This window comes from Cariama cristata, unplaced genomic scaffold (assembly GCF_000690535.1).
Source record: "Cariama cristata isolate BGI_N322 unplaced genomic scaffold, ASM69053v1 scaffold6646, whole genome shotgun sequence".
In the NCBI taxonomy this organism is placed as follows: Eukaryota; Metazoa; Chordata; class Aves; order Cariamiformes; family Cariamidae; genus Cariama; species Cariama cristata.
This window is the reverse complement of record NW_009621475.1, coordinates 98,301-125,219: the sequence shown is the minus strand read 5'-3', so window position 1 is coordinate 125,219 and position 26,919 is coordinate 98,301. Positions and strand designations below refer to the sequence as shown.

The 26,919-nt window shown below is 40.0% G+C and overlaps 1 protein-coding gene across 1 annotated transcript in view; it reads right to left on the bottom strand.

Annotated features, from left to right (window-relative positions):
- Positions 1–2,046: 2,046 nt before the first annotated feature.
- Positions 2,047–26,919, bottom strand: part of KIF13B (kinesin family member 13B) — a gene marked incomplete at its 5' end in the record, with an annotated part of 112,663 nt that continues 87,790 nt past the window's right edge. Inside the window, 8 exons of the mRNA XM_009701973.1 lie at positions 2,047–2,339; positions 5,050–6,073; positions 7,621–7,683; positions 16,763–16,896; positions 17,885–18,002; positions 24,957–24,977; positions 25,944–25,997; positions 26,644–26,721. Of these exons, the coding sequence (XP_009700275.1) occupies positions 2,047–2,339; positions 5,050–6,073; positions 7,621–7,683; positions 16,763–16,896; positions 17,885–18,002; positions 24,957–24,977; positions 25,944–25,997; positions 26,644–26,721 (1,785 nt within the window). The remainder of the gene's footprint in view (positions 2,340–5,049; positions 6,074–7,620; positions 7,684–16,762; positions 16,897–17,884; positions 18,003–24,956; positions 24,978–25,943; positions 25,998–26,643; positions 26,722–26,919) is intronic.

Sequence of the window (26,919 nt, the reverse complement as noted above, 5' to 3'; positions counted from 1 at the left end):
AGAGGCATCGTATTAATTCGCAGGTGGTCTTTCATCAGCAAGACTCGTCATACCCCAAAACAAAACGTTGTTTTGTTGCATGAGTTGTGTCTATAAAAACAGTTGCAATTTTAAAACCCAGGACTTTAGCGTCCGAATTCTTTACTACTAGATTTCTCCCATCATCTTGGCTTGAACAGACAGGAGTTGCGTGCAAAGGAAAAGGAGGAAAAACTGTACACTAAAAATATCTTTAAAAACTGGTCATTACATTTTATATTAAGACTTCTTTACGAAACTGTAGGAAACACTGAAACTAGTTACACAAAGCTGAACAGATACACGAATCCCTGGCAGTACTATGCATGCTGCATTGTAACTCATCCCATTTATTTCTGCTACAGATTAGTTTCTATTTTAATTTTATTCCTTCTGCATAAATGATATTAATTACAGTAAATCAGCATAATTATCTCCTTTGCTAAGCAACCCTATCTCCTTTGATGACAATGTATCTTTCCCTTGGACCTCTGAACCAGATGGCTAAGGCACTTAGATACCCACGTGCAGCACAGGCAGCGACTAGATAGATATGAAAGTTTAATCATTAATTTAGCATCCTAAATATTCCCCACGTAGATAAAATGTCTATTGCTGAAGCTGTCCAATCCCCCCGTGATGACTAAACAAGACATAAACAGCTCAGAATATAAAAGTCTGTGGCCTTTCTTGATTTGTTAGAAAATATGTGTGTGTACGTCGATATGTGCACATGTATATATACACGCGCGTACAGTAATATATAATTTGTGCCACAGGCAGTTAAAAACTAGCAAGGGTTACCAAAAATAAAATCAAGGTTTATAAAAGCCAGCCCAAACCTCCCACTTCCAATGAGAGAGTAGTTTTGGGGAGGACTTCAGCTATTCAGCCGGGTTTGCTTTCGTGTGCCGCGGGGACGGTTGAGCTGGTGACGGAGGCACCTCCTCTTTGGATCGACGCTCGGCATGGTGCTAGTAGAGCTCCTCTGTGCAACGTCAGGCAGTGGACGATTGTAAAGCGCAAACGTTTCATACTTTAAAATAATAAATAAAAATAAATAGACTGGATTAATCCCATTACAAGGTGAGCAACCCTCTGCGTAACTGGTAAAAATCCAAGTGTCTCCAAAAGGTGGGGTGGGAACAGCGAAGCACGTAAGTGCTGGTATCTCTGCAAAAATCCTCTTGGCCCAGAAGGTAAAAGAAAGGAGAAGGTGGTCCCACCCCTTTGGGGCAAGGGAGAGAGGGGATTCGGTCATGGTGAGAGTGCACGTTAAACAGATTAGACAGCAAATTCGCTCAACGCCTCTCTTTCCTAAAAACAGAGGATCAAAAATATTACAGAGTGGGTCATGGGCCTTCTCCCGTTCCCAACAAAGCAGCTAGAAAGATTGTGCCGATTTCCACAGAAGGAGAGAGGGACAAGAGGACAGTGATCGAAATGGGCACTGGTCCCAGGTCACATAACCAAAGAGCTGTTGCTTTTTTAAATAAAGGGGTAGTTGGGGTTCTTTATTTCCAAATAAAGTTTTACGTTTGCTTCTCTGCCTGTCTGAAATCCTCATAACCTTGCCCTTTCACCATGCATTACGCGATATGGACACAGCTCTTACAAAATTAGAACAGAACCGTTATTTTGGGGAGGGTTTTTTTTAGAATTGCCAGTCACACCTAGAGAAGCACCGGTGCGTGGGTAGTATTTTATAGCTATTGGAAAGCTGTGCCATAATTTGAACAATTTACACATCTCTTCCTTCTCTGAAAGGCGGAGCTTACAGCCACCCACCGCTGCCATCAGTCATACCCTGAAGCATCACAATTTGTAACAGGAAACAAAGGACGTAGATCCAGCACCATGACAAAGCAAAGAATTAACATGTCAATCACCCAAAGCAGAGGAAAAAAAACCTTCATTAGTGTTTGCCACAAACTAGAAGTTCACATGGTTGGTTTAACTTCCTGAAGCTAGAAGACCTGCTCCCCTGGCTGCGTTGCACAGTGTTTGCTGCGGTGGGGTAGGGCCATCTCAGTTTGCCCAGGATTTCCTGTTTTCTGCATTTTTCTGGCTCTTCTCCGCTCGCAGCGTGGATCCTCCTTCCGATTTCGCCAGGGCTGTGAGCGAAGCCAGGTTGGAGGCTGAACCAGAGAAGTTGCCGCTCCTCCTGTTCTCAGCAGCGGTTCCTCCTTGCAACCTCAATCCAGTGCTCCGCCGTCTTGCTGGTCCTGTGGCCTTCTTCACTCTGCCTGGCTTCACAAGCAATCCGTAGCCTGGGTTGCATCTGAAGTACTGCTTCCCTCCAATCGAGCCATCATTCTTACCTTTGACAAGAAGAGAAAGAAAGATGATAGACCAAATGGTTTTTATTCCGTGCGTATGGTGTTGGTGAGCTGCTAGGAGGACACCAGAAGAAGAAAGCAAGAAGAAAATGCTGAGATACTCTTCCCTATAAATAGACTGCGAAGGTAAATACCCAGGAGAGAGCACTAGAGGACAAAGGTGGTACGAGAGCAAACAAATCTGAAGATCAATACACTTATTGATGCAAAGACAAGTCTTCCAACTACCAGGGGAGTAGAGAACTGGGAGTAGCCTTCCCACAGGAGTGAAGGTAAAAAAACCCATCAGCTGGTTTTCTATCTGAACTTGATAAAACTGTAAGATTAGAGGAAGCAGCTGCCTGTGCCAGCAGAAGGCTGGACTTGGTTCAGGTGGCTCCCAGCTGCAGGCTTGTGCTCCAGTGACACCAGTGTACTTCACTGCTGAACACCAGCAAAGCCACTGCATGGAGACAGTTACTGTGAATGGGACATTCCACCTTATTCTTCCTCCCCGCTTGCTATTCAGGGGAATTCTTTAATTTCATTAATAATCGTCTCAGCAACAGATGCATTAGCAAACTACCAGGAAGGAAAGAAAAAAAGAGATTTAAAAGAGCTCTTGGTTTTCTGAGTTGATGAGAGTCTGAAGTTGAGAAGAGTTACTGTTTCCATGTCACAAAACCTCCACAGAACAGAAAGAGTAATTTCTTTATGCTGATGCTGTTGAGATCTTTCTGTTCCTCCCTTTAGACCATTTAAAATTCTCACGATCACTGTTCTGGGTACCAGGACAGAGACCCCTCCCATCTGTTAAGGGAATGCGAAAAGATACAACAGCTCCTTAAATGACATAAGGTCACCCCTTTTGTCTTATGGGTGTTTCCTTCTCTCTACCACCTTTACCATTTTGGGTCTGATATACCCTCACACGGCCAAAGACTTGGACTTCTACCCCAGTTTGTAGCGTGACAAAGGTGCAAGGTTGTGACCGTATTTCCCAAGTGAAGCTCCAGATGTGCTAGAGGCCAGTTATGCTCCAACAAATCAGGGACTTAATCCTTGCGGAAACAGAAGGGACAAAAATTATCCAGTAACATCACCAGTTGAGTCCTCAACAGACCAAAAAAATCTCGTAGCCGTTTGAGCCTTCCACGGACAGTGAAGCTGATGCTTACCGGGGATGTGCAAACAGCTTAACAGAATTAGCACTGTGGACTAGAGTAGCCAGACAGGGAGGGAAGGTGACTTTCCAAAACTGAAATGCATCTGCAAATATGTTTGGTTTTTGTTTTGTTTTGTTTGTTTTTTGTGTTTGGGTTTTGTTTTTGGTTTTGGTTTTTTTTTGTTTTCTTTTGTGTTGGTTTTTTTTGTTTTTTAAATAAGGCATGAATTCAGGACTGAAAATCATGTCTACAACTTTCAAAGGGATTAGAGCTACAGTTTGCTTTCCAGGATGGCAAACTCCAGAGAGTTTTCTGAAACCAGCTGAAAACACACCATCTAGTTTAGCTTTTATGAGCACACCATGTGCAGGGAAGATAACTGCTCATTTAATGGGAGTTCTGGATCCTTGACACAGTATTTATCTTGGTGAACGGCTCCAATCCCAGGGAAGTGTGCAGCGGAGACAAGTGTGGGCAAGCTGATCCCTGGGACATGCTGATTCACCAAACAGAGCCTGCACTGCAGACTTGGAATGCTACAGCTTGGTTAAAAGGATTTAAATAAGGAGCTTTACGTGCCCTTGGTAAACCAAACCCTCTTACTATCAAAGGCAGCGCTATCTACTGCTTGTCTGTTGAATTTTCCACTAGCACGCCCTGCCTTCCCCGAGTCCTGCCTACTCTTGGACAAAACAAGTCCCATGAAAGTGGACATGAACCTGCAGAGGAAAGCAGTTATGAAGCCTGGGGCTCCAGCAGAGAACAAACGCCAGCCATCATCTTTGTTTCATCTCGTGCTGAAGTCACTGGGTTTTTTTCTGCATCAGGCTACACAGCAGCACATGTGAACAAAGCTTCCCCAGGAACAGCATCCTGGTTTCCAAAAAGTAGGTATTAGAGCCTAAACTCTGGGAAGTCTACAGTTGTATAGGTAAGACAGTAATGACAAATAAGAAGCTGAAAGAAACCTTAAATCATCTGTATGTCCTGGTCGTCAATGTATGATTATTTCCTACTGGTTTTCACACATACAGGTATGTATATATACACACACAGAGTCTTTTGCAATTTTACAGCTTATTTTAAAATAGCTCGTGAGAGACTGGGTAACCTGTTAAAGAGACTTTGCAACTTATTTAGCCTAAATGTTCCTTTGTGCATATGAATCCCACAACTCCTGTTGCACTTTGGACATCCTTATCCTCAGAGCAGAAGCCCAGAAGAGAACTCTTTGGACACAAGGCCTGTCTCCTGCAACTATATACTTACCGAGCTGCATTGTAAATGCAATCCTGATTCCTACCTCCACTGTAAGAAGCCAATGAAATAACTGAAAAGGGATACAATGCAGTCAGAGGTCACGGAGACCAGGTTTACAAAGGCAGACTGGAAAAAGATTACAGTAGGGAATGATCTTTTACATTTCTCGTCTCAAAATGCACCCAGTAATGGCTAACAAAACCCCCCTCACAAAAAGCGGCACTAAAATGAACACCGCAGACTCTGACATGCTGCCTGCTTTACACCCAGGCTAGATCATATTTTACCTGAAGGTAAATCCAGTTCGACACCGACCCATGTTCCCTCTTGAAAGTCTGTGGGCCCAATATATCTAACGGTGCCTGTCTTATTTGCGCCAACCGTGACGTATTCTCCCTCTTTCAGCCACTCAGGAATCTCATTGGCATCTTCAGAGTCAGAAGTCACCTCCAGTTTTTCTTCTGCCATCTCTGATCCATTATGGTTCAGTCCACGGGCAGTGGATGTGCTCTTTTCTCCTTCCTGCTGCTCTTCTGTGTTTAGTGAACATGTGGGATCTGTCCCCAGCATGCTTGTAAAGGACTTCAGCTCTGATGTCTTGACTTTCTGGATTTTGAAGGGGGAGGCTGCAACACTGGGCTGGGACAATTGGTCGGGAAGAATCTGCGGCTTGGGAAACCCCAGTTCTGAAGCCCCAGAAGCCATTTCTTTTTTCCTAGCTTGTCCTGCTGACTCCATTGATTGTTTGGGTAACAACTCCTTCTTTGGAGTGGAGGTAGAAAGAAAGGTTTTTGCATCAGTGGCTACAGAGGCATCATTTGCCTGCTCACTCTGAGTCACAGGAGATGTGCAAGACTTTGATTTCAAAGCATCATTTCCATTCACTTCAGTGCTGTCTTTAGGTCTTGCATGAGCACTTTGAAGGTTGAAGGCAGGCAGACTCTCCCTCTTAGTACTGAGACAGTTTTCTGAAAAACTGTCCGAGTGCCCTGGCATGTCAGAAGAAGAGACCTGAGCCACAGTGGGAGCTGGGAAGTCACTCACCGCAGGCATCTGACCTCCTGGTGGAGCCACAGCATCACTTCCTGCTGCAAGGGCTTCCGAGAGGGTGGCTGTCGAGACACTATGAGAAAAGTACCCACTGGAGGCTTCACTCAGAGGACTTGGAGGTCCTTCCTGGGAGTCCTGCGCCTGGCTGTCTCCTGTGGACTGCTGCAAAGGCACTTTGGGTGTCTTTTCCAGATTCTTGTCCGCCTCAGACGCCCGCACTGCAGCTTCAGATGGCTGTTTCCCTATTTCCTCTTGGTTAATCTGAAACAGAAGAGGACAGGGACCATGGAGCTCTGTTATCCAAAATATCTGGGCTAAAAGGATTGATACAAGGCCTCTGGGAAGTACTAAGGTCTTCAGCTTATCTAAATCTCTGTGTAACTGCAATCTCCAAAAGATGCAAGCTGATCCGAAGTCAGCTTTGCAAACCTGGTAGGATTGTCAGCTCATTTCTTCCATTAATAAGAAAAGTGTCAACTAAAAGAAATACGTTCCCCAATATTTACTGAAAAATTATTTATATTACAGGAATGGTCATTTGCTGTTTGAATAGCAGGATTTATATGAAATGTGAAACAGCCATGATCTATAAGTCTTTCACAGTTATTTGGCTTAGCTCTCAAGATTGATAAATCAAGTCTCTTGAACTAAACTGTCATTTATGTCCCCGTTTCCAAATGCCATTCCTACCTCAATGCCACCAGAACCACACACTTTCAGAGTATGAAATTAACTGCACCTCATGAGATTAACAGCCCATTTTAGTGATGTATTTCTTGGCTGTAAAGTTTACTAAATCTGATAGATCAATATCTTTTGCCAGCACATGTACTCTAAAAGATTAGGATGTCTCTAAATCTCTTTGGGAGTGAGGGAGGAGGCTGCTAATATGAAGGGGGAAAAAAAAAAGTGGTTGGAGGACAGCAGATTTGTACATATCCTGTCTTAACTCTCAGGTGTACATTTTTGTTTACTGTTCAAAATTCTGTGGTTTATCCCATCTAGTGGTTAAGTGTCCCAAACTACAGGATTTTCACCTTATTCTGAAGTACCTTTTCCACTGGAAACATAAGCGGCATTTGAAGAGGGATTTGATTGCATTACAGGAATTTCGGAACCAAAGGCTAGCTTGCTATTGCTAAGTGAATGTAATACAGAAAAGTTTTTTGAAATATTCCTGCAGATTAAAGACATATTTTTAGCTTTTCCATGGAGGACAGTGTACACGTGGACTCTGGAGCTCGGCTCTTTCTTTGGGTTTTCCCTTTCCAGTGTTCAGATAACATGCATTTTGCTAAGACAATAAAAGCACAGTGGGAGAAGGCTGATTTGCTATTCATAAGACTGAAGTTCTGCTGAACTGTGGGAGATCTTAGGGTCTGTTTTTTCTCCAGCTTAGCAAGAGCCTTTTTTTCACACTAATATCATGAATTGGCTCAAAATGTAAAATTGAGAATCAGGCTCAACACTCAGAATAACAGACACGTTCTGTTTATAGAAAGCGTCAGAACCTAGCAATTTGTGTTTTAAAGCAGCAAACCAGCTAAATTTTAGCTAGTTAACTGCTAATGCAACCATGTGATTAACCAGGCTGTCAAATATAAAAGTGCAACCAGCAATATAAGGGGAGATGTTACCAGGACCTAAGGAAACATAGCAACACATACTGCATTTAATTGTCTCACAGCGAAGCAACAGTAGATGTGCAACAGGTTTTAAGTAGCTAACCCAGCAGTTGCTTTTGCCACCTCCGGTTTCCAGGCATGTGAACATGAAGATCGTATCATCACATCCTGGGATGTGCTTACCTGTTTTATCTTTGCAGCGCTGGCATCAATACTGGCAGACTGAACCATAATTCGTGGGACAGCCTGCAGGAACGAAAAAACCAGAGCATCGTTCACTTAAAGGATTAAATATGGTCAAATTGGTAAACATTAAAACTTCTATTTGAAATTTTGGAATCACAAACAAACCGTTGCCTTGAAAGGACAGAGCATTGCTATGTTATTGCATTCTGATGACATACATGGAAGGGGTAAAAACCTTAACCAAAGCATCCCTGAATTTTGACACATAGGCAGCTACAAGTACAAATTGCATACAAAGTTTTCTTTCATGTGGTCGGTCAAAGACAGATCACTGAGCAACTAGATGACAAAGAGATTTGAGGTCACACTGGTCTGGCTAGTGAAATCCTGAGCTTCAGTCCATCTCCAAAACACTTTTTCCATCTCCAGTATCTTAATTCAGTTTAGATTTTAGCATTGTTCACTTTAACTCAAAAAGGATGCCAGAAACAAGATCTGTGCATCTTCTTTTCAAAGAGTGCGTCACCACTGCCTGCTAGAGTGAAGACTACACATGCCACTTGCTGATCGCAATGTGCTGGTCCTGCGCCAGAAGAACCACTTCTGTGTTTCAACGGTATCTTCTCTTTTATAGCATGGGGCTTGATATGAAGGCATTGACAATAAATGGCCCTCGCTTGCTCTGCATTCAGGTTTTTATGTTAAAGATTTGAAATAATCACTCTCCTAAGACCACAACAGCAAATTGTGACACTTGACCATAAATCTTAGGCTAAGCTGTCAACTTGGGCTGTCATGCACTGTTGACACAGGAGGGAAAGGGACGACCAGGTCAATGGAGAACCTTGGGAAAGGGAAGCGTGAAGAGAAGGGGACAGGAGAAAAAGGCAGAAACATCTCTCTTTAGCACTGTTAAATAACGTACTGCTAGTGCAGGTTCATACTTTCAGCGAAAGAGCTCTTTAAGTGAGACATATTATACAACTAGGGAGCAATCTGCTTTTTTCCTTTTTTCTCCAAGGGACTTGAGAACTCCTGTAGAAATAGGCAGGCAGTGCTCATCTCCGAGACAGCTATTTCCAGAATTTGACAATCTGTTTAAAGAACTTAAACTTTCCAGCTGAAGAGTAAGGTACTCTTCTCTTGTATCTCTTCTAAGTACAGTAAAGCAGGAATATGACTAATCCTAGGCCCCCCCCCCATAAACATGGGAGAAAAGAACAGCTATTATTTATACAGAGATTGTCAGGCATTAAATAAAACCACAGTTGTTCAAGGTAAAAAATAAAATGACAAAAGGCAGACAAAAATCCCAACAGGTTCACAGTGGATCAAAATAATTTTTTTAAAAGACATTAAAATTTCAGTTCAATAAAAGAAAGCAGGAGAGGAGGGGTTTGCTTGTCATTAAACCTGCTAATTGAAAGTTCACCACCGATGTGGGGTTCAGAGCAAACTGGCTGTATTTCAGGTGCACAAGGTGTTAGCGTTTTCAGATCCTTACTAGGACTTGCACTGGGGCTCCAGGAAGCAGATGGTGACCCGAATCAGAACAAATCAATGAAGCCTAAAAATAAACACAGCTTTAGGGCTCGTGACCCAGTGGTTTTCAGACACCTTGTACTCCAGAACTTCAGCTTCCTTTGGAATAAAGTGGCAATCAGCTAGACAAAAGTATTAACCTGAAAACAACTGTAGTACTGACTTGTGACCGGGTCCAGAGATAACTTAGAGCAATGAGGTGTGTGAGTACTCTGACTCGTCGTAAGTATTAACTCAGACAAGCAAGGATAACTTGATTGTCATAACAGCCAAATGTTTCACTTTAACAAAGACTAGAGAGGAGAGGGATTAACTTTTTTATGAGAAAACCCTGCAAATTTTAGGTTTAAGAGAAGCTTATCACGGTGTTAAAGGGAGCGGAGTACTTGGCAGAACACTTTTTCTCTCCTCTTCAACCATCTTTGAATCATGAATTGGTCCATCTTGGGAGTGCAAAGCCAAGCTATTAAATATCACCTTTTAATGAAAAAAATATCTGTAGTCACAAGGCATTAGGGCTAATCCCTAGGCAGGCACTTACATAGCACTTTAAACCTTTTGCAGAGGTGCAGCTGAACCTCAGTGAGAAGCCAAGGCTGTTGAATTCAAATTATCCTAGTTAAATATCTCCGTGGTCCAATGCTAAAAGCGTTGCATTTTGGCATCTAAGAAAGGTTGTGCAAAGGAAAAACACTGTCCTTGTTGCTTCAATGCTACTGTTTGTGACCTGACATAGCAGGGGAAACAGCCTTTTTCAGCAGACCTTGTATCAGGAGCTAAAGCCAGCTCCAGGCTCTCACACTGGCACCAGAACACAACCTGCTCGTTTTGTCCCATTTTCTCCCGGTATACGTGCCATCTCTGGGAAGTGCTCTGAGATAAGCACTCAGAATTGGATTAAGAAAAAATATTTAAAGATGTTTCTCAGTTCCTTTGATTTCCTTTTCTCCCTTTTGAACAAATAAACAGCGGAAAGTGTTTGTTTGGGTTTTTTATCTCTCAAAAACCTTCAGACTTACAGCCTGTAAATCCATGAAATCTAAAAATCCAGTTGATATCAAACAGCAAGAGAAAGAAAACCGTTACACTTTAATCATTCCTCATCAAGTTTTCCTCCTGAAAGGATGACAAATCTCAAAACTACAATAACTTTGCCAAGCAATGTTTAGAAAAACATGGAGAAAAAAGCAATTATGAGAAGTGGCACTTGCCCAACTTTGGTGTTGACAAGAAACAGATGGGCAGAAACACTCTCACAGGGGTAGCAAGGGTACTAAAACGAATCTTTGTTATGAAATGTAGTCAAGTTGGGGGGAATACTGAAAACAAAGTGTTTGACTATCTGTGAAGACATTTACTGGATGAAAAATATTTCTGAATCGAGAGCCAAATTCTGTCATTAAACACTTGTAGATAGCAACTGCTAAACTAGACATATATATATTTACCCAATGGCAAAACATGACCCTCTTACAGTGATAATTTTTGGCACAATTTCTTCAACCAAGCTGACAAAATACGGAGTAAGAGAGAACATGAAAGTGATTCACTTTAAAGCATCTTTGGATCTTTGTAGAATAAAAATTGTCTTTTTCCTAAAACCTGCTACTCTGCGCAGCGAGTTTATAAGGATTTCTAAGAGTACGTATTTTCTGGTCATATGAGAGGTCAGTTTGCACATACTTCGAGGTGATCAAAAGTTACTAGTGATTAGCGTAATCTCAAGACCAACCTGCTATACTGGTGAGTTTGAACAGGAAAAGCAAATGTGTATCTCACCCCACGTACAGAGGCACCAAAATGAATCCTAAATGAATTCTTTTTCATATCCAATATCACATATATATATAACGGCAACCTCTTCAATGAGCTCAGAAAAAACACATCTGGTATTTCCATGTCATTAAACATTTTGTAAAATGCCTCTGACAATGGTGACTGATGACTTCAGTACAAAGCCTTTCAACTTCATGTCACTGGATGAAAATCCTTCAATGTTAACATCCAATATGTTCAGTGACAATTAAACAGATCAGACTGGGCCAGCGTGTACAGGAATTATCCTCCAAGCTCCAGAAATTGTCTAGCCAAGGTTATAGTTGATACAGTCCTAGAAGGGCATTATCAGAAAACTTCCACTGCTCTTGTCTATGCTTTACCATCCGCAGACAGGAATGACTGAGCTCAAGGACTGTCACACTGACAGTATTATGTTCACATCACCATTTAAAAGCAGCTATTGGAAACTTCTGCAGCAGGGCATAACAGTTGGTTCATTAAATGTAGGCTTAAATCAGTTTTGAGCACTCGGGATGAAATACTTTCACAAGACATACACAGCAATGCAGTAAGAATTCTGAATCCCCTAGTATATAGCCAAAAAAGTTGAATCCATTTGAAAAAGGTCCTCCATTTTAAAAAGGTCCCCCTCAACAATATTCCTCTCTGCCCTCAATTTTAAAATATTTTCAAAGTCATTAATCATTCAAATATAAAGCCTCCTGCATTCCAAAAGGAAATCTGAAACCCACTACAAGTTAGTTTGTTGTTTTTTGTTTTCTTCTCTAAAGACACCGTGCATTTAAATATTAACGCAGACAAAACCCTCTTATTCCACCTTCCATATGTGGAACATTTCAGCCTGTAATAATACTTTTGAATTCCACATTTCTAATCTACTTTATACAAAATTAACCATACCATTTTCTATGCAGTTAAATTACTTCATTCCTAGGTCTGGGCAGATTAAAAGGGTAATTCATAACCATTTTCAAATTAGTTCATAAAGAAGTTTCAGTGGCTTGCTCTAAGAACTTTAAAAGTCAGTTTTCCATACTCATTCTCATTAAAAACTATTTGCATGAGGATGATAGCGAAAACTAAATTCAGAAAGAAATGAAAACACTAACAACTCAGTTACAAGAACTAGATACATATGAGCTCAGCCGGTCACAGAGGATCTGTTGAGCTATGCTGATTACAGGATCCAAATGATTCCTTATTTGAAACTCTGAAAAAAGTCTTCATGATTTTAAAGAAGGTTCTCTGAGGCCACATTATTTACATTTGATTAAGGAATGTCAGTTCTAGCAATTATACTATGCACCATGCACGTACATGAAACTGTTATTTTTTAATGCACTGCCAGAAAAAGGCTTTTGTCTATTTAGATAGCTTTTCATTAACTGCATTTCATTATTTTTTAAGATTAATTACTACGTCTGCATCAGAAGGTGAAAGAGAAAAAATTGAGAGCTGCCCTCTCCATGTGTCACTCGTCTGCATTTCTATACCGCAAAACAAAAATGAATTACATTCGCACATGGAAATTTAAAGAGGTTTGGGTTTTTTTAAGATAGCTGTGACTCAAGATCTCTCATTTAAGCCATCTGCTAAAAAACGACATCTGAGCATCCACCAAGGTTCTCAAGTAAGAAGGTGACCAAAGTCCACTTACCAAATTGGTCAGAGAGGAATACGCGTCCTCCACAGCAATGTCAAAAAAAAAGAAAATGAAATTTTTGAAATGTACGTTTTTAATGTCCGCACCCAATGATGCCCTAAAATGTAATTACACGGGCAGCTCCTGGAGATCAACAGGGTCATAAGGTAAAGAACAGTAATTCTGCTTGGTGCACACTATGAAAGCCTCAGCATGTTGATAAAAATGACAAGCTTCAAGAGCATGTACATATATAATTAAGCAGAGATAAATGAAACTCTGATTCTCCATCCACCTGCATATTTTACGCAAGTATTTTAAACTTTTCCCCATCAGCAATAAGGGTTGGCAAGGCTTTAAATCTTGCACGCTGTGGTACTAAGCTTTTTAAAGAATAGACTAGGAAAATAAAAAGCCAATCCAGCAATCCAAAAAGGTTTAAATTGTTGGCTTTTTTATTTACAGACTACTGGCAATTAATTTAAAGGCTTCAGATAATGGAGAAAATAGGCATTTTCTAACTTAAAAGTATATAAACAGCTTCATCAGAAACCAATCTTTTAGGTACATAAACAGCTTCATCGGAAGCCATTCTGCTAGTTACATAAAGAATCCTATTATGCCAAATTAATTCAATCTAACTAATTAGAGAGCAGGAAGTTCTTTCAATTATTTTATGTGCTGTCTGAGAAACACACTTGAATACGAGAGCAGATTTCATTAATTGCGGTTCATTATTCTCCAGATTAGTTACTAAACTTGCATCAGAAGGTCAAAGACAGCAATTTTGTTAGCTGCCACCACCTTGACTGGAATGTCTCTGCATTTCTGAAACTCAGGCAACCACTGACTGAAAACAAAAAGAGCACTGGGAAAGACCATTTTGTTAAGATAACTTCTGTATGTGCTTGCTTACTTCAAGGTTGATGCCAGGATTGAAATAAAAAGCTGCTACAATAAAAAAGGTATTTTCAGAACGAGTGATCAGAACTCCACCTTCTATTTACTCACACAGAATCAGAGATTCAGTAACGCATCCACTTGGAGAGCTGCTTGGTCATGATGAACTTAACTTCAGTTATAAACTTGGAAAAAAGTGAAGTACTGCTCCCTTGGAAATGATGCTCAAAGGCACTAAAATCAACTTTGCCGTAAGACCCTGCTTACAAGGCACAACAGACCAAATCTGATGCTTTCTGCAGAGATGTACAGCCATCTAACCCTGATAACTGAACTATAACATATTGGAGATTCAATACAACAGCTGGGCCAGCCATCTAGTTCAAGATGGTTCACCAGCATTTTTCCAGAATGGGTTTTAATGATATTAGATAATTAAGTACTCTCAAACAATGTAACAGATATGCACTGAAAAGGGAGCTTGACAAGAACTTTGGAAATTCTCTTTCACTGCAGCTGTTTGATGAACCAGGAGAAAGTAATAAACTGATCCACTTAGCTTTTTGGTATTTATGTTCAAAAATCTATTATTACATATCTGCTCTTTTGCTTTTAGCCAGGAAAGGATGATTTAGATCTTTCCATCTGCTTTGTAAAGCATTCCTTCAGTTATTTCTATTCCTCAACCTAGCTGTCCCAATTCGCTGTTTATGGCAACAGAAGTCCATCAGTTCCCACTTAGGGGTCAGATTCCTTTGCAATTACAGCTGAAAAATCCTTTTGGCTTTGCTTCCCCCTTATACTTTTTGTAGTTAACCACCTGCTCTCACCTTGCACATTCATTTATGTTCCCTGCCACTGTGTATTGAAGTTTTAGTCTTCCACAGAACTAAGATGCATTGTTCTGTATTTTCTGAGGCTCAGAAATATCATTTTTTGTGTCCTCTCCATTGTGTAGTTTACTACAGTTATGCAAGAATTACTAGCTTGCTGTCTTGCTCTGGCAGGTTAGCGATAAGGTGCTAAAGCTGATTGCCAAACAGTGACCCCCATAGCAGCCCCATCATCCACCGAGCACAATAGCCATTCATCACCGCCACCATTTAAATTCCTCTGGCCACATTTGCATCATCGGGCTGTTATAAAGAAAGAGCAAGAAAGATTACGGGACATGATATTTATGATCTTAAAGCCAGTCTTGCTGCAACAGTACGTATTTATTTTTTGTGCTGCACAGAAGAAGTTGTAGTTAATTCTGTAGCAGTTCCTTCAATTTTTGCTCTCCCTTCTGTGCAATGGGAAGAAGTGAGTGAAGAAGCTCTGCTTCCTTACTGATAGAGCTGCAAAGAATATCTATAAACCTCTCAAACCAGTGAGGTGTATTTGTAATACAAGTGACTCGTTCTATCACAAAACTAGAAGTAGCAAATAACTTTAAGATTTCATTTTATTACATAGATCCAGTGGTCACAGAAAAACTTAGGTTGCTTTCCAAGGCAACCAAGCATTAAAACAGCACACACTCCTGTTTATATATTAGCTTTTATTTTTTAAAAACAAAGCAGAAATAGCATTTTCCCTCCTGTTAAAAATTGTTGCAATCACAATCTGATTGCTTGAGTTTCCATAGTCATCCATAATATAAATTAAAATCTCTTTAAATAGATGTCTTTGTAGTTTAAAAAACTGACTTCAAGACAAATAATACAAGACTGATCTTGAGCAGTAGGAAGGAGTGGGAACAGGTGGTTAGACTAGAGGCAGGAAATTAGGCCTCGTTTCTAATCTCAGCTCTCATTGATTCAGTAAGAATTCAAGAAGTTGTGAAAGGCTCTCACTGCAATTGTAAAGAGCATCTATTTGCATCTTTCGATACCCAAATACCTTTAAAGAAAGCCACTGTCTTAATTTTAATTCTCTAAATTTCATAGATGAGTAAGTTTGTATGATTCCAGTCTCAACACTAAGGCTGTTGTAAGCAAAAGGCAATATGAAAATGTAACGCATTAAATTAGATAAGATATGGGAGTAAAATTTGCTTCTTTTATTACTTTTTAATAAAAATAAAACCACAGTCAAACTAAAAATATTTTAAATCTGCCTTATTTTTATTTGTGCTATTTCTGTCATAAGTTACTTTTAAAAATATTTCAGTGTCAGTGTATTTATATTTGCTCTATTTATTTATTTAATATTTCACTGTACTTCTACAATGACAAAACAACTTCCTGTAGTCCTGGGACATTCTTGTAACAGCAAGCTTAGTTGTAGCAAACGATGGAACAGAATGTCTGGATCCAACCACAAAAAATTGTTGCTTGGGGATCTTAGGGTTTGTTTTGCCTTGTTTTGAGAAAGATATCCCTTAAAACACTTGTCTGCATGTCAAGAGGCGAGGAACGGTCTAAGTTAACAGGTAATATGTTTCCATAACTCCAGACAAGTGAACAGGACGACAGCAGAGTTAGCTAGATGGTTAACAAAGCATGGACAGAACGGACTTCTACTAACTTTAACAAATGAGATCTGGCTCCAGATTTATCTTCCTAACTGTTTGTTAAATCTTCCAGACTTACACTACAGAGGACTTTTCCTTTATAAACAAACTACAGCTTCTCAAATAAAGGAGATAATATTATTTATAATGAGATTCTGTATTTCATTTGTTTTCTTTAAAAGACAGTAGCTTTTTCTAGTCTGCTTGACAATGCATTAGCTAATGCTCAGAGCACAGAAGCCACATCTGGAGCAGGTGGAGTTTTGCAGCACAGCATTCAAAAAAAATTGAAAATCAAAGGCTTCTCTGAGATGTGGAATAGATAAGAGAATGAACAAAAGCAACTGCCCAAGGTACACAGCAGAAGACGGTAAAAGGTGACATGAGCTGGGGTGAGGGGTGGGAGGGAATGGTATATGAAATAACGAATTAAAAATAGAATTACATTTTCCACTTGGCAATACACAAACAACACTAAGTGCACTTCATAAATTTTACTATTGTTGCTGCAAGTGGTATTACCATAAATCATGCTGGTAGTGTACTTGGCACTTCTAAAAAGCCAAGTGGGCCGAGTATATCAATAAGTTTAAACAGCTCCACTATCTCTGGACAGAATGGAGAGGAAATGCAACACCAGGCTTTACTATGACTAAAAGCTTGGTTTGCACTGCAACAACATAAAAAAAGCACTTTGCCAGCAAGTCTAACAGCACTCACCAATATTACTGCATAGCTTATTTGATTTAATTTTTTACCTGATATGCAAGGGGAGAGGCCTGCCTGCCCTTTTTCTCATCTCTAACAGGAAAGAGAGACTTCAGCAGCTTTGGCATCTGAGGCACAAAGGACTTTACAGGATTCAGGTAGGAAGCGGCAAGACTACCAATACCTGCTGGAAAAATTAAAAAATGAGAACAGTTATGCTTTGGGGAAAGGAAAAAGAAAGAAACCAAAACCAACCCAAAACGCTCTAAAAAAATATTACAAAACTGTTATCATTTTAGGCTATGATGATATCTCCCAGGAGTCAAAGCATTAGCCAAGGAGAAGCATTGAGTGCATGCTCCTCCCTTGAAATGACATATGAATCTTGGTAGGTCTTAATCTGTGGCCCCAGTATACAGAAAATGTTTTTCATCATGTGGTGTGAAAAAGCTTGCTGTTTGCAATTGGAAATATAAAATGCTTTATAGCTTGCAGAAGCAGAAAAAAAACCAAACCCAAACCAAGAAGCGAAATCGAAAAAGGATGTCCATACAACACACAATTTTAGTGAGAACTACAAAACTTACTAGAAGTAAATGATAAGAAGATGTAAGTTAAGAAAAAGAAAAAACGTTAGGGGCATTCAACTCTCCTTACTCATACTGCCACTTTTTCTACACTACTGATCCTTGAGAAAACCTAGACAGACATACAAAACATCACTACTATATATCTTGGCGCTCTCACATCATCTGCAAAATAGCCATCCAACTCCAGTGCTGCTTATTTTCCAAAACACTAGGTAGCCTTACTGTCTTCGCTGTTTTACTCACGTAACAGATAGCATGTTCTGAGCCCAGCTAACTTTTGACTTTAGAAACTGAACTACTGAGATAAAGACTGCACCTTCAGACAACTTTAAACATGTGGCATCTACCTCTTAGCAGAGCTAGTATCAGATTTAAAGGAAAGGCTATTTAGAGCTGCCTAGAGTCTGAGTAGCCTAGCCACAACTGCTAAATGTTCACAGAAAGAGAACTGCATGGACATTGCTCCAGAGAAGAAATTTCTCTGCATCTCTGAAAGCAGCTCAGCTTTATCTGACATTCAGCAGCTGCAGTAACTTCATTCCACTTTTAGAGAAGTCATCTTAGCTTTAGGAAAGTCCTCACCTGGATCAGGAGAGTGGTTTTGCTGCCCAGAGCCCGGCAGAGAGGTACGAGATGGACTAATGCCTCTACTGGAATTTGTGGCACCTTGGGACACATCTTGCTGACTCTCCCATCGGCCCTAGAGGAAAAAAAAAGTCGTATTTTTCAAAGTTACCACACCAGAAGTACAGCAATGCTTACATGCCACACCAGCCTGCACAGCCCCTTTGCAAAGTTCAGAATGCACAGAGCTGACAACAAGATCCTTCCCCAGAGGCACCTTTAGTTGAAACACCCAGTCCTGCAAAGATAAGCACCCTCAGCATCAAGGCACAGAAAAAGTCCACTTGTAGACCTCAAAGCTACAATATTTCACTCAATTGTGCAGCTGTATGGTGGAAGTTGAGTACATTACAACCAGGTGAAAATAAAACAGTACCGTGTGCCCAAAATTCCTTAATATTTTGTGTATGTACTCTGGAAGCAGCCACGAGTAAAGTCTGGATGAAGAGTGTCAGAGAGAAGGGGTAAGGACAGACAGAGCTCTGAACAAGAGAAGAAATAAAATCTTAGACCTACAGGCTGGACGTTAGTGCCTAGCGTCAGAAGACGGATGAGTAGATCAGATCAAGAGGAAGCAACTGTAGTACTGCAGTTTTTCTAACAGTCTGGAAAAGAGAGAGATGGAATACACAACAACAAGCTGGGACATCAGGAGTCAAGAAAAAGATCAAGTAAAGATACGTTAGAGTTTTGACATGGTTAATGAAGGTGAAGCCTGATGATTTTCAGACCTGCAAGAGCCTGAGTGCAGATGAGGTAGGAAGAACAGTGACTGAGAAAGCAGTAGGCCGCCTGCCTTCCCAAGGTCCTAGGATTCTCTAGCTGGGTTTTCACATGGATCCCAAGGGAGGTACACAGCATTCTGCACGTGAGGTGCGATTTCCCTCGCTTTTACAAACATCCACTGTGGTTTTGCACCTTTCATCCTAACCTTACGTGTCAGAAACTGGCTCAATGACAAAGTCTCCTGACTAACAGAGCCTCTCCAAGCTAGTATTTCACACCAGTGCACGAACGTCAAGAACATATGTGGCCAAATTGGTTTTTTCCTAACTCTATCATCTTGATATGTAAAATCATTTACAGATTTGTCTGCAATGACTACACTAAGTGACTGCCCAGAGGGTGTCTCTGCTGAAAGTTTCATGTAGATACAAGACAGTATATTGCTTCACCAAACTGAGCACCACGTCAGGTGTGCAGGGCTGAAAGGTAGGCACTGAAATCCATGTGGTTGTTCTACAAACTTCTGATATGGGTACACTCGCAATGCCTGGCAAACAAGTTCCTTTGCTCCAATTTACTTATACTACTCTATTTATTAGAGTAGGCTCTAATAAAACTATAGGGTGCTAATTTACTTAATTTATAGGAGACCTTAAGGCAATTCAATATCCATTTAAGAGTTTATGGGTCAAAGGAATCTAGTCTCAAATGCTACAAGAAGTTTTAACGTCTAGTGGAAAAGTGCTGTCCTGTTCAGGTAGCAGAGTGCCCTCGGGACTACAAGCTTGCGAAGTTTCACCTTTCCAGAAACAGAGGTTGCAAAGACAGGATGGTGAAGCCAAACGGATATAAACTGAAGTCTGATCCCACTTCTGGTAAAGAGTTATGCTGCGATCTGTACAGTATCTGTACTTGTCTATATTATATTGTGTCTGTATCTGAATCTTGTTTCTTCTTTTAAAAGACATAACAGAAAGATAAATACTTTCACAAGACAGTAGTGAACATACTAGAAAGGAGTCATAAGGGATGGATAGACCTGCTACATCCCAGATCACAAGTGTCATGTATTTTTCCTGGAGGAAGAAGGGGGAAATGTGCCTCTTCAAGAACCTTCATGCTCTTGGATGCAAGGAAATAATCCGACCTTGAATAGAAAAATGACAGGCAGCTAAACTAATCTTAACTCTAACTTGAAGTCATGAATGTTTCACAAATAATAAATAAACTAGGATAGGAGGAATAGATTTCTCTAATGGGTTGAAGGTCACACTGAGCAGCCCAGAGCAAAAATCATTTCCATTTGGATCTATAAGTTAGTCCCATAGAAGCTCTCCTGCTTTGAATAGCAAGTAACTTGCACTTTTGTAGAGCAGCACCCGTCTTCACACCTCTGCCAGCTAACATCCATGTTACTAGACGTACAGACAACAGGCGCTGTTTCTGTGAAGTAACATTTGGGATACCTAAAGATTAATGGATGTCCGAGTTCACTGGAGGCAGCCATCCTGAGTGTCAAAACTGATATAACCCAGGCTGGGACTAGCAGCAATACCAAGGGTTTGTTTAGTCTTGTGTTTTTGAGGACTTTGGTGTTTAAGCCCTTCTTGAAAGCTTCCTGCTCTATCAGCATGGATGACAGAACTGTTCTACCCATACCTTAAGTCCCCACTTTAAGCATTATCTTTGACCTGCAACTCATTTGTATCTTACACACATCAAAAAGTCATACCTATGTCTGGAAAATTCTTTCCATAAAATCCTCTATGAAACAGTCTTTCCTATCCCACTCCCCAGAAACTTATTCAGGCTTTTGCAGTCTTGTGTTTCAACTAGTGCAGGTTTCTTTCAGGTGTCCTTACCGCATGCAGTCTTGCTCCACTTTAAATCCATTCAAAATATGCTTCAGAGACTGCTTTCCTATCCTGCCATTTTGACCATTTCACGCACTGCAGCAGACATTGAAAACCAGCATGGAAACAGCTAATGATGTCAGACTATGCTCAAACTGTCTTCCTCCTTTTTTCTTTTATAAAAAAGTTCATACTCTATCCAGGTGGGGAGAACATCTCAGTGTAATTCAGTTTTTTTTGGATGCACCAGCTCAGTGGTGTTGAAGGAGTTTAAAAAAAATAGAAGACTATTTGGTGGGAAGTCATCACAAGACTTAAACAATCTTGAAACACTGTTTGGTTTTGTTGCCTTCTGGTCTGGTCTGCCCTCAGCCTGGTAGATGTTGGCATTAGGTTAAGAAAAAGGACTAGGGAAGAGTGCAAAGCATCTGAAGGTTTCTTTTTTTGGAGGACCTAACAAAGCTTGATTAGTGATCCTTTTGGATCTTAGGATAATGATCCACTTACTAAAGAACCAATGGATAAAGGTGACATGTCTTAATAATTTTCTATCTATAGGCCAAGTCTAAGTGCTTCTGGAGACCACAGAGACATAAGAAACAGAAAGACTATTATGGGAAAATTTTCTAGCTTACTAGAACACTGACTCAATGCAGGTAAGGAGCAACTGAATCATTTTCTGAATCGTGATTTGTTGAATCAGAAGTGCCCTTCGTTGTTCCAACAAAAATAAATTCAGGCAAGTATCTGGACTTTCTAGAGCTGTTTGGAGAATGTCGAAAAAATTGGAGTAGGTACGCAACAGAGAAAAACACTTTCACAATATTCATCTTGTACAGAAAGAATGGCAATGTTTAGTGACTTTTTCCTTAGGAAAAGCGTTTTTTCTTAGGATCTTTAGGAGATTTTGCTTCAGTCTTGACATTATGGATGACTAAATTTTCTACATCATTTTAAACATTTTGCCAGATTAAGAAAAATAAAGGTCCTGAGAACAGGTATGTGCACTTGAGAAGAGTATTTATCTGGCCATATACTTAAGGCATGTTGTGGTTTAAATAACACTTGCTTTGGAGACGGCAGAAAGATCATCATTTTAGACTGAAGGTCAGATTTGTTAGAGGTAATGTGAGCCTCAACTCTGAGATGACAGCAAACCACTAAAAAGTAGGTAAATCAGGGCAACAGGTGGAGAAACATTTGCAAAAGAAAATACCAGGGACAACTGAAAGGGTCAACTGTTGTGCAAAGAATCTGCAGAGGCAAAAGGTAGTTCATGAATGATTGATTTTACTAAGCTGGATTGAAAGATAACCCATCTCAATCTCACAAAAAGAAAAAAAAAATGTAAGAATTATTAACTATATTAACTTGAAGTTCCCAAGTTTCACCTACGCATGTTATATACCACTCTCACATGATTGCTTTCTGCATTCACTAACCAAAACACTTAAAGTCTAAGTCTAAGCAATTGGTATTATTTCAGTGCTGTGAATCTTTCCTCTATCAAGAAGGGTGGTGAGAGAAAGGAAGGAAGCTTGTAAATCATTTGCCCAGAGGAGCCATCATTTCATGAATATATTTGGTCTCTGCCAAGTGACCAAACAGAGGTCAAGTGACTTAATTTAACAGATCAAAAATAGCCACCAGAAGAATGCATGTCCCTTGATGTATTTTGATACAGAGCTGTTTATAAAATGTTTTATTTCTATAGTACCTTCTCCTTCTCCTCTGCCTTCCGTTCTTTCACATATCATCCATGAAAAACACCAGGGAATTTATTCCAGGTCAGCACTGACATGCATACAATCTTTAGAGCAAATACGGGTGATCACTACCTAAGTCATCTGTAGGCTTTACCTGACAACAATTCTTTTCTTGAAGTTGACAGACCATTAAAATGCAGCCACTGGGTAAGAGAAATGAACAGTTCTTGTGTTTTATTATTTTAGCAGTTCAGAAAAGGCTTAGGAAAAGGTGACCATGTGGAATTAAATATAAGCATACAGCTGGGACAAAAGGCACTTGTTCTCATGAACAGCAAGATAATTCAAATTTATCTACATGGTACCGACCTGCTGAAAAAAACTCTGGTTCCCAGTAAAACCTGAAGGTTAAGTGGCACAGTCTTGTCTTACTTGGTTTTTGCATACAAGGCTTTTGAGCCACAAACTACTGGACCTTTGGGAAAGGATGACTGTCAAAGACAGAACAGCTATTGTGCAAAGGTATTTTAAATTAAAACAACTCATGAAGTTTTTCATCGGTATGTGATTATAGTCTGACGAAGATCTGTAAAACAAGTCAGAGGTGCCTTCCATTCTTTGTGCATCTGATTAATTCAGTTTAAGTCAACTGAATTTTTAAACTTTCAATGTAAGCGCCCTGGAATGTAAAAATCTAGCTTCGTATCTTGCACCACCACTAAGAGACTCTATACTCCTGCATCACCTGACATGTGCTGATGGGCAAGATGAAATAAAATTAATCTCATTCTCCTGCAACCGTATCTGCAGTGATAACAGGAGCAAAAATTAGCTTTTTCTCATTTAAGCAAGCAGATATAACTTAGAGGTGAGGCCTTGTTAACCTCATATGAAACATCTGTAAGACTGTCTTCTGAAGTAAATTTAGAAGGCACCTCCTTGCCTTCTCAGCTAGTTAGGTAGCTTAATCTTATGAGTTATTACTAAAATAATCCCAGTGGTGACTTAAATATTTCACTCTCAGTGTGAGAGTCATCCTGCTCTTTGGAAGCTCTCTGTGGTGTCAGTAGACAGAGATATTCTTTAATTTTTTTCAAAATGTGCCAAACCCACACCTCTGCTCCAGTCCTGCAGAAGGGCTTTTCTAGCTCTTCATGGGGGCGTGACCACCCATGAATGTTTGTGGTAACAAAGATTCAACCATGGCCGCAAGATGAATCCGGGTCCTAATTCTGGAAACTTCTGATCTGCCTGTTTTAGTTGCACCAACACCATCTTTACTTCTTATTCTAACTTGTTTAATATTCTTGTTTACAGGGGAACAAGTCCTGGCTATTCATAGTGCTGAAGAATGAAGCACCGTCCACATTCATAACTTTACCAGTATGAATGGTGATTTACATAGAGCAATGAGACTCAAAAGACCTTTCCACAAAGCTAAAAATTCATGGTAAAGATGGCAGGAATGAAAGGAATGTTAAAATTAGAGAGAAAAATGAAGTAATGGAATAAAAGTTAAGGAGATGAATATTCTGAAGTGTGTCGAGGGCTTCCACTAATATTAAAGTATGCAGGCTTGACAGATTAATGCAGTCAATTCAGGATGCCGTTACTATCCTGTGACTGACGTTTCTTATGATATAATAAATCACTTGTTTGAGATCAATTTCTTATAGTCACTTGTAAACAAAACCAAATTCCTGGTAAAACAATGATTTATGACTGCTGGAAAAGAGTTCTTTTTCACTAAATTTCTCTGCAAGTGACAAAGACATCTAACTTAGCTGAAACTCAGCATATCAAACCATTGTCAGATCCTTTATGCTAAAACAGATAGGACTGATATCATCAATGTGCTTTATAATGTCTGTGTGGTATAGAAACATTTAAGAATTTTGTGACTGTGATTACAAAAGCTTTTGTTCATCTCGTTATGGAAACTGAACCAGAGATCGATTTGAAACCAAAAATTTCTAACAGTGGAGTTTGCACCCACCATGTCCTGAGTAACAAGTGCCTTGAAACGAAGCACGCTGCAAGCAAGGAGGTAAGCTACACAATCTCAGCTCCATGTTACAGTAGTACAGTGTGTTTGTCAGCGGCTACGTCAACCATGGCGAAGAGCTGCAAAATCCCATGCAAACCATGACCAATTACCTCTGGTCAACCAAAGCTTGGTACAACTAAGGACAAACCGTCATTCCTCCAAGAGTGTTAACAAGATACTAAGGATAAACATGTTTTCCACTGGTCCAGTATTAATTTAAAATCATTCTTTCACAGAAATCAAGAGTTATTAACGCTGATCTATCTGAAGTCATAAAGCCTGAGACAGATTTGGAAGAAACTCTCAACGTTTATCTCATCTCCAGGCTAAAGTACACGACTGGCATAGATTTGCTTGCTTTCATGTCTGTCTGGTTTTTTTTTTAGCTGAGATGGGGCCGTTTCTGAAATAACTTCACCCTGTCCAAAGAACTGCAAGAAATGGCATTAAATAGCTATAGCTGTGTAACAAACCATAAGATGCACCCAAGAAGGAGAAACTTCTCTCATTTGTACCAGTTTCACACTGTATTACTAGCAGGCTTTTCAATGGCAAAATTCATTTGCTGTGTACTATGCAAATGAGACACCACCAGCAGCATCTTCAAAGCAGAAAGTAAAAGCATGTAAGTGAGCAAAATAAACTTTATAGTGAGATAAAATTATTATCCCACTCATTAGGTGGACCTAATGCATTACCTCTGCTGGGATGTTTGGACTCTGAAACATGCAATGAGAGAAATCATTGAGGGGAAAGGGAGGAGAAAAACAGAAATCATTAAGAACTCTGGTCTTTAATTTTTGCTTTAAAAACCTATAATATTGAAACATCCCACAGTTCTCTCCAAGTAGAAGTTGCTATAAGCACTTTATTACCTGCACATATTTTAGCATTCTCTACATGGACCAGATGTAGCAGATTTAGCAACCAATGCTAGAGCACTACATCAAAATTCTATTATTCCGTGCAACTGCATTATGCATTAAAATGCCTTGTCACCACTACATTCTCCCTTTTAAAATGACTACATGCTTGCTGGGCAGAATATCTATCAGGAGAAGACCCTTCAGTTTATCTAGGATTTGGAAAATAAGTTCAAATTTATTCTTTCACTTTTTAAAGAAATATTTTTGATCTATACTATTGTTTTTAAGGAGTGTAATGGGCCAAATTATCACCTGCCACAAGCTAAAGACTGCTGGTTTCCCTCTGAAGGTCAAAGACTCTCTTCATAGGCCTCTATTCTGTCCTAGAGGTGGACCTGAACTTACATAAAACCCCAAATTTGTCCCTTACCCAGAAGGTTTGCATCCACCCAGGTGAAAGCTTGGGAAGAGTTCTGAAGCTTGACAATGAGAAAATTTCCCCTGATAAATGCACTCCTGTGCGATGGATAGCTATGTTTATTCTCATCTGCTCAACTCAAGTCTGCCATTGTACGTCCCACAGCGGTTGGCAGCAGTGCTGTATGACTGACGAAGACCTGGGAACTTTCCCAGAGAGGTCTGGTGTAGCACATCCAACGCTAGTCATGTCTTAGGAACAGTCCCAAGGATACAAGCAGCACATGGGTGTACCCCCTCATCTACAGATGCTTCCCACTTACGCCCCTGTAACTGGTATAGTATAGTCACTGTAGCTACCCCTTTTTCTACAGAAGATTTCCCAGACCTTCAGATACTTACCCGGTTACTGCTCAGGTTATAAGGGGGTGCTAAATCTTGGCGGCTTCCAGAAAGCTGAAATAGTTAAGACAAGCAGAATTATTTCTTAACAAAAACGTAGACAACTGATAAACATGCATCTTGATAAACACAAGGAAGGGTGAAAAGAAATAGTTTTGCGGTTAAAGCAGACCTGAAATCCAAGAGATGAAAGGTGAAATCCCAATTATTGACCTGGAAGGAGCCAGAATGTGACAAGATTGATTACCAGTTCTAGCAAAGGATTTCTTTCCAAATTTTGGACAAGGGGTCTCAAGTTTCTTACGCACAACACTGTTACAAAGTTTAAGTTCAGTAAATACTTGTAACTTGCTTTCAAATCTTCTACAGAAAAAAAAAAATCTTCAACTTGATAGCTAAATCAAAAAAACCTTCAGCGTTCAGGAAAAAAAAGGCAGAAGTTCCGTTTACGTTGCTTTTTCAGATAGTCTGGATTTATGGGGGTGCTGTCATACTAGCCTGTATGATGAAAGCATGAATATGTGCAAAATTTGTCTCCGCTTAGCAATTTACACGCTCACAAACAGCACAGACAAACAGGAGGGTCAAGCAGAAGGAAATTTATTGCTATACTCATGACTCTGGCATCATAGGGACCTGTAATTGAAAGACTGGCCCTGCTACCCTCAATATGCTGCAGATGCCAGCATGGAATACTCACCCGATTCACATTGGGAGAGCTCAGGCTCCTGCGGTAGAGTTTTCCTTTTCCCATTAGCTGCTCTTTTACAGTAACTTCCTGCCAATCACAGAGAAGCAAAACAAAGAAAATATGCATGTTCTGCAAGAATCTAAGCTTCCATCATCCCAGGACAGTTTTGTCTACACAGGAAAAATGTTTCTAAACAGCCTTATTGAACAGGTTCCTGTCTGTAAAGTCTACTCTAATCTAAAACTTGCACGTAAGGTGACTGGAAGTGTAAGAGTGGATAAACTT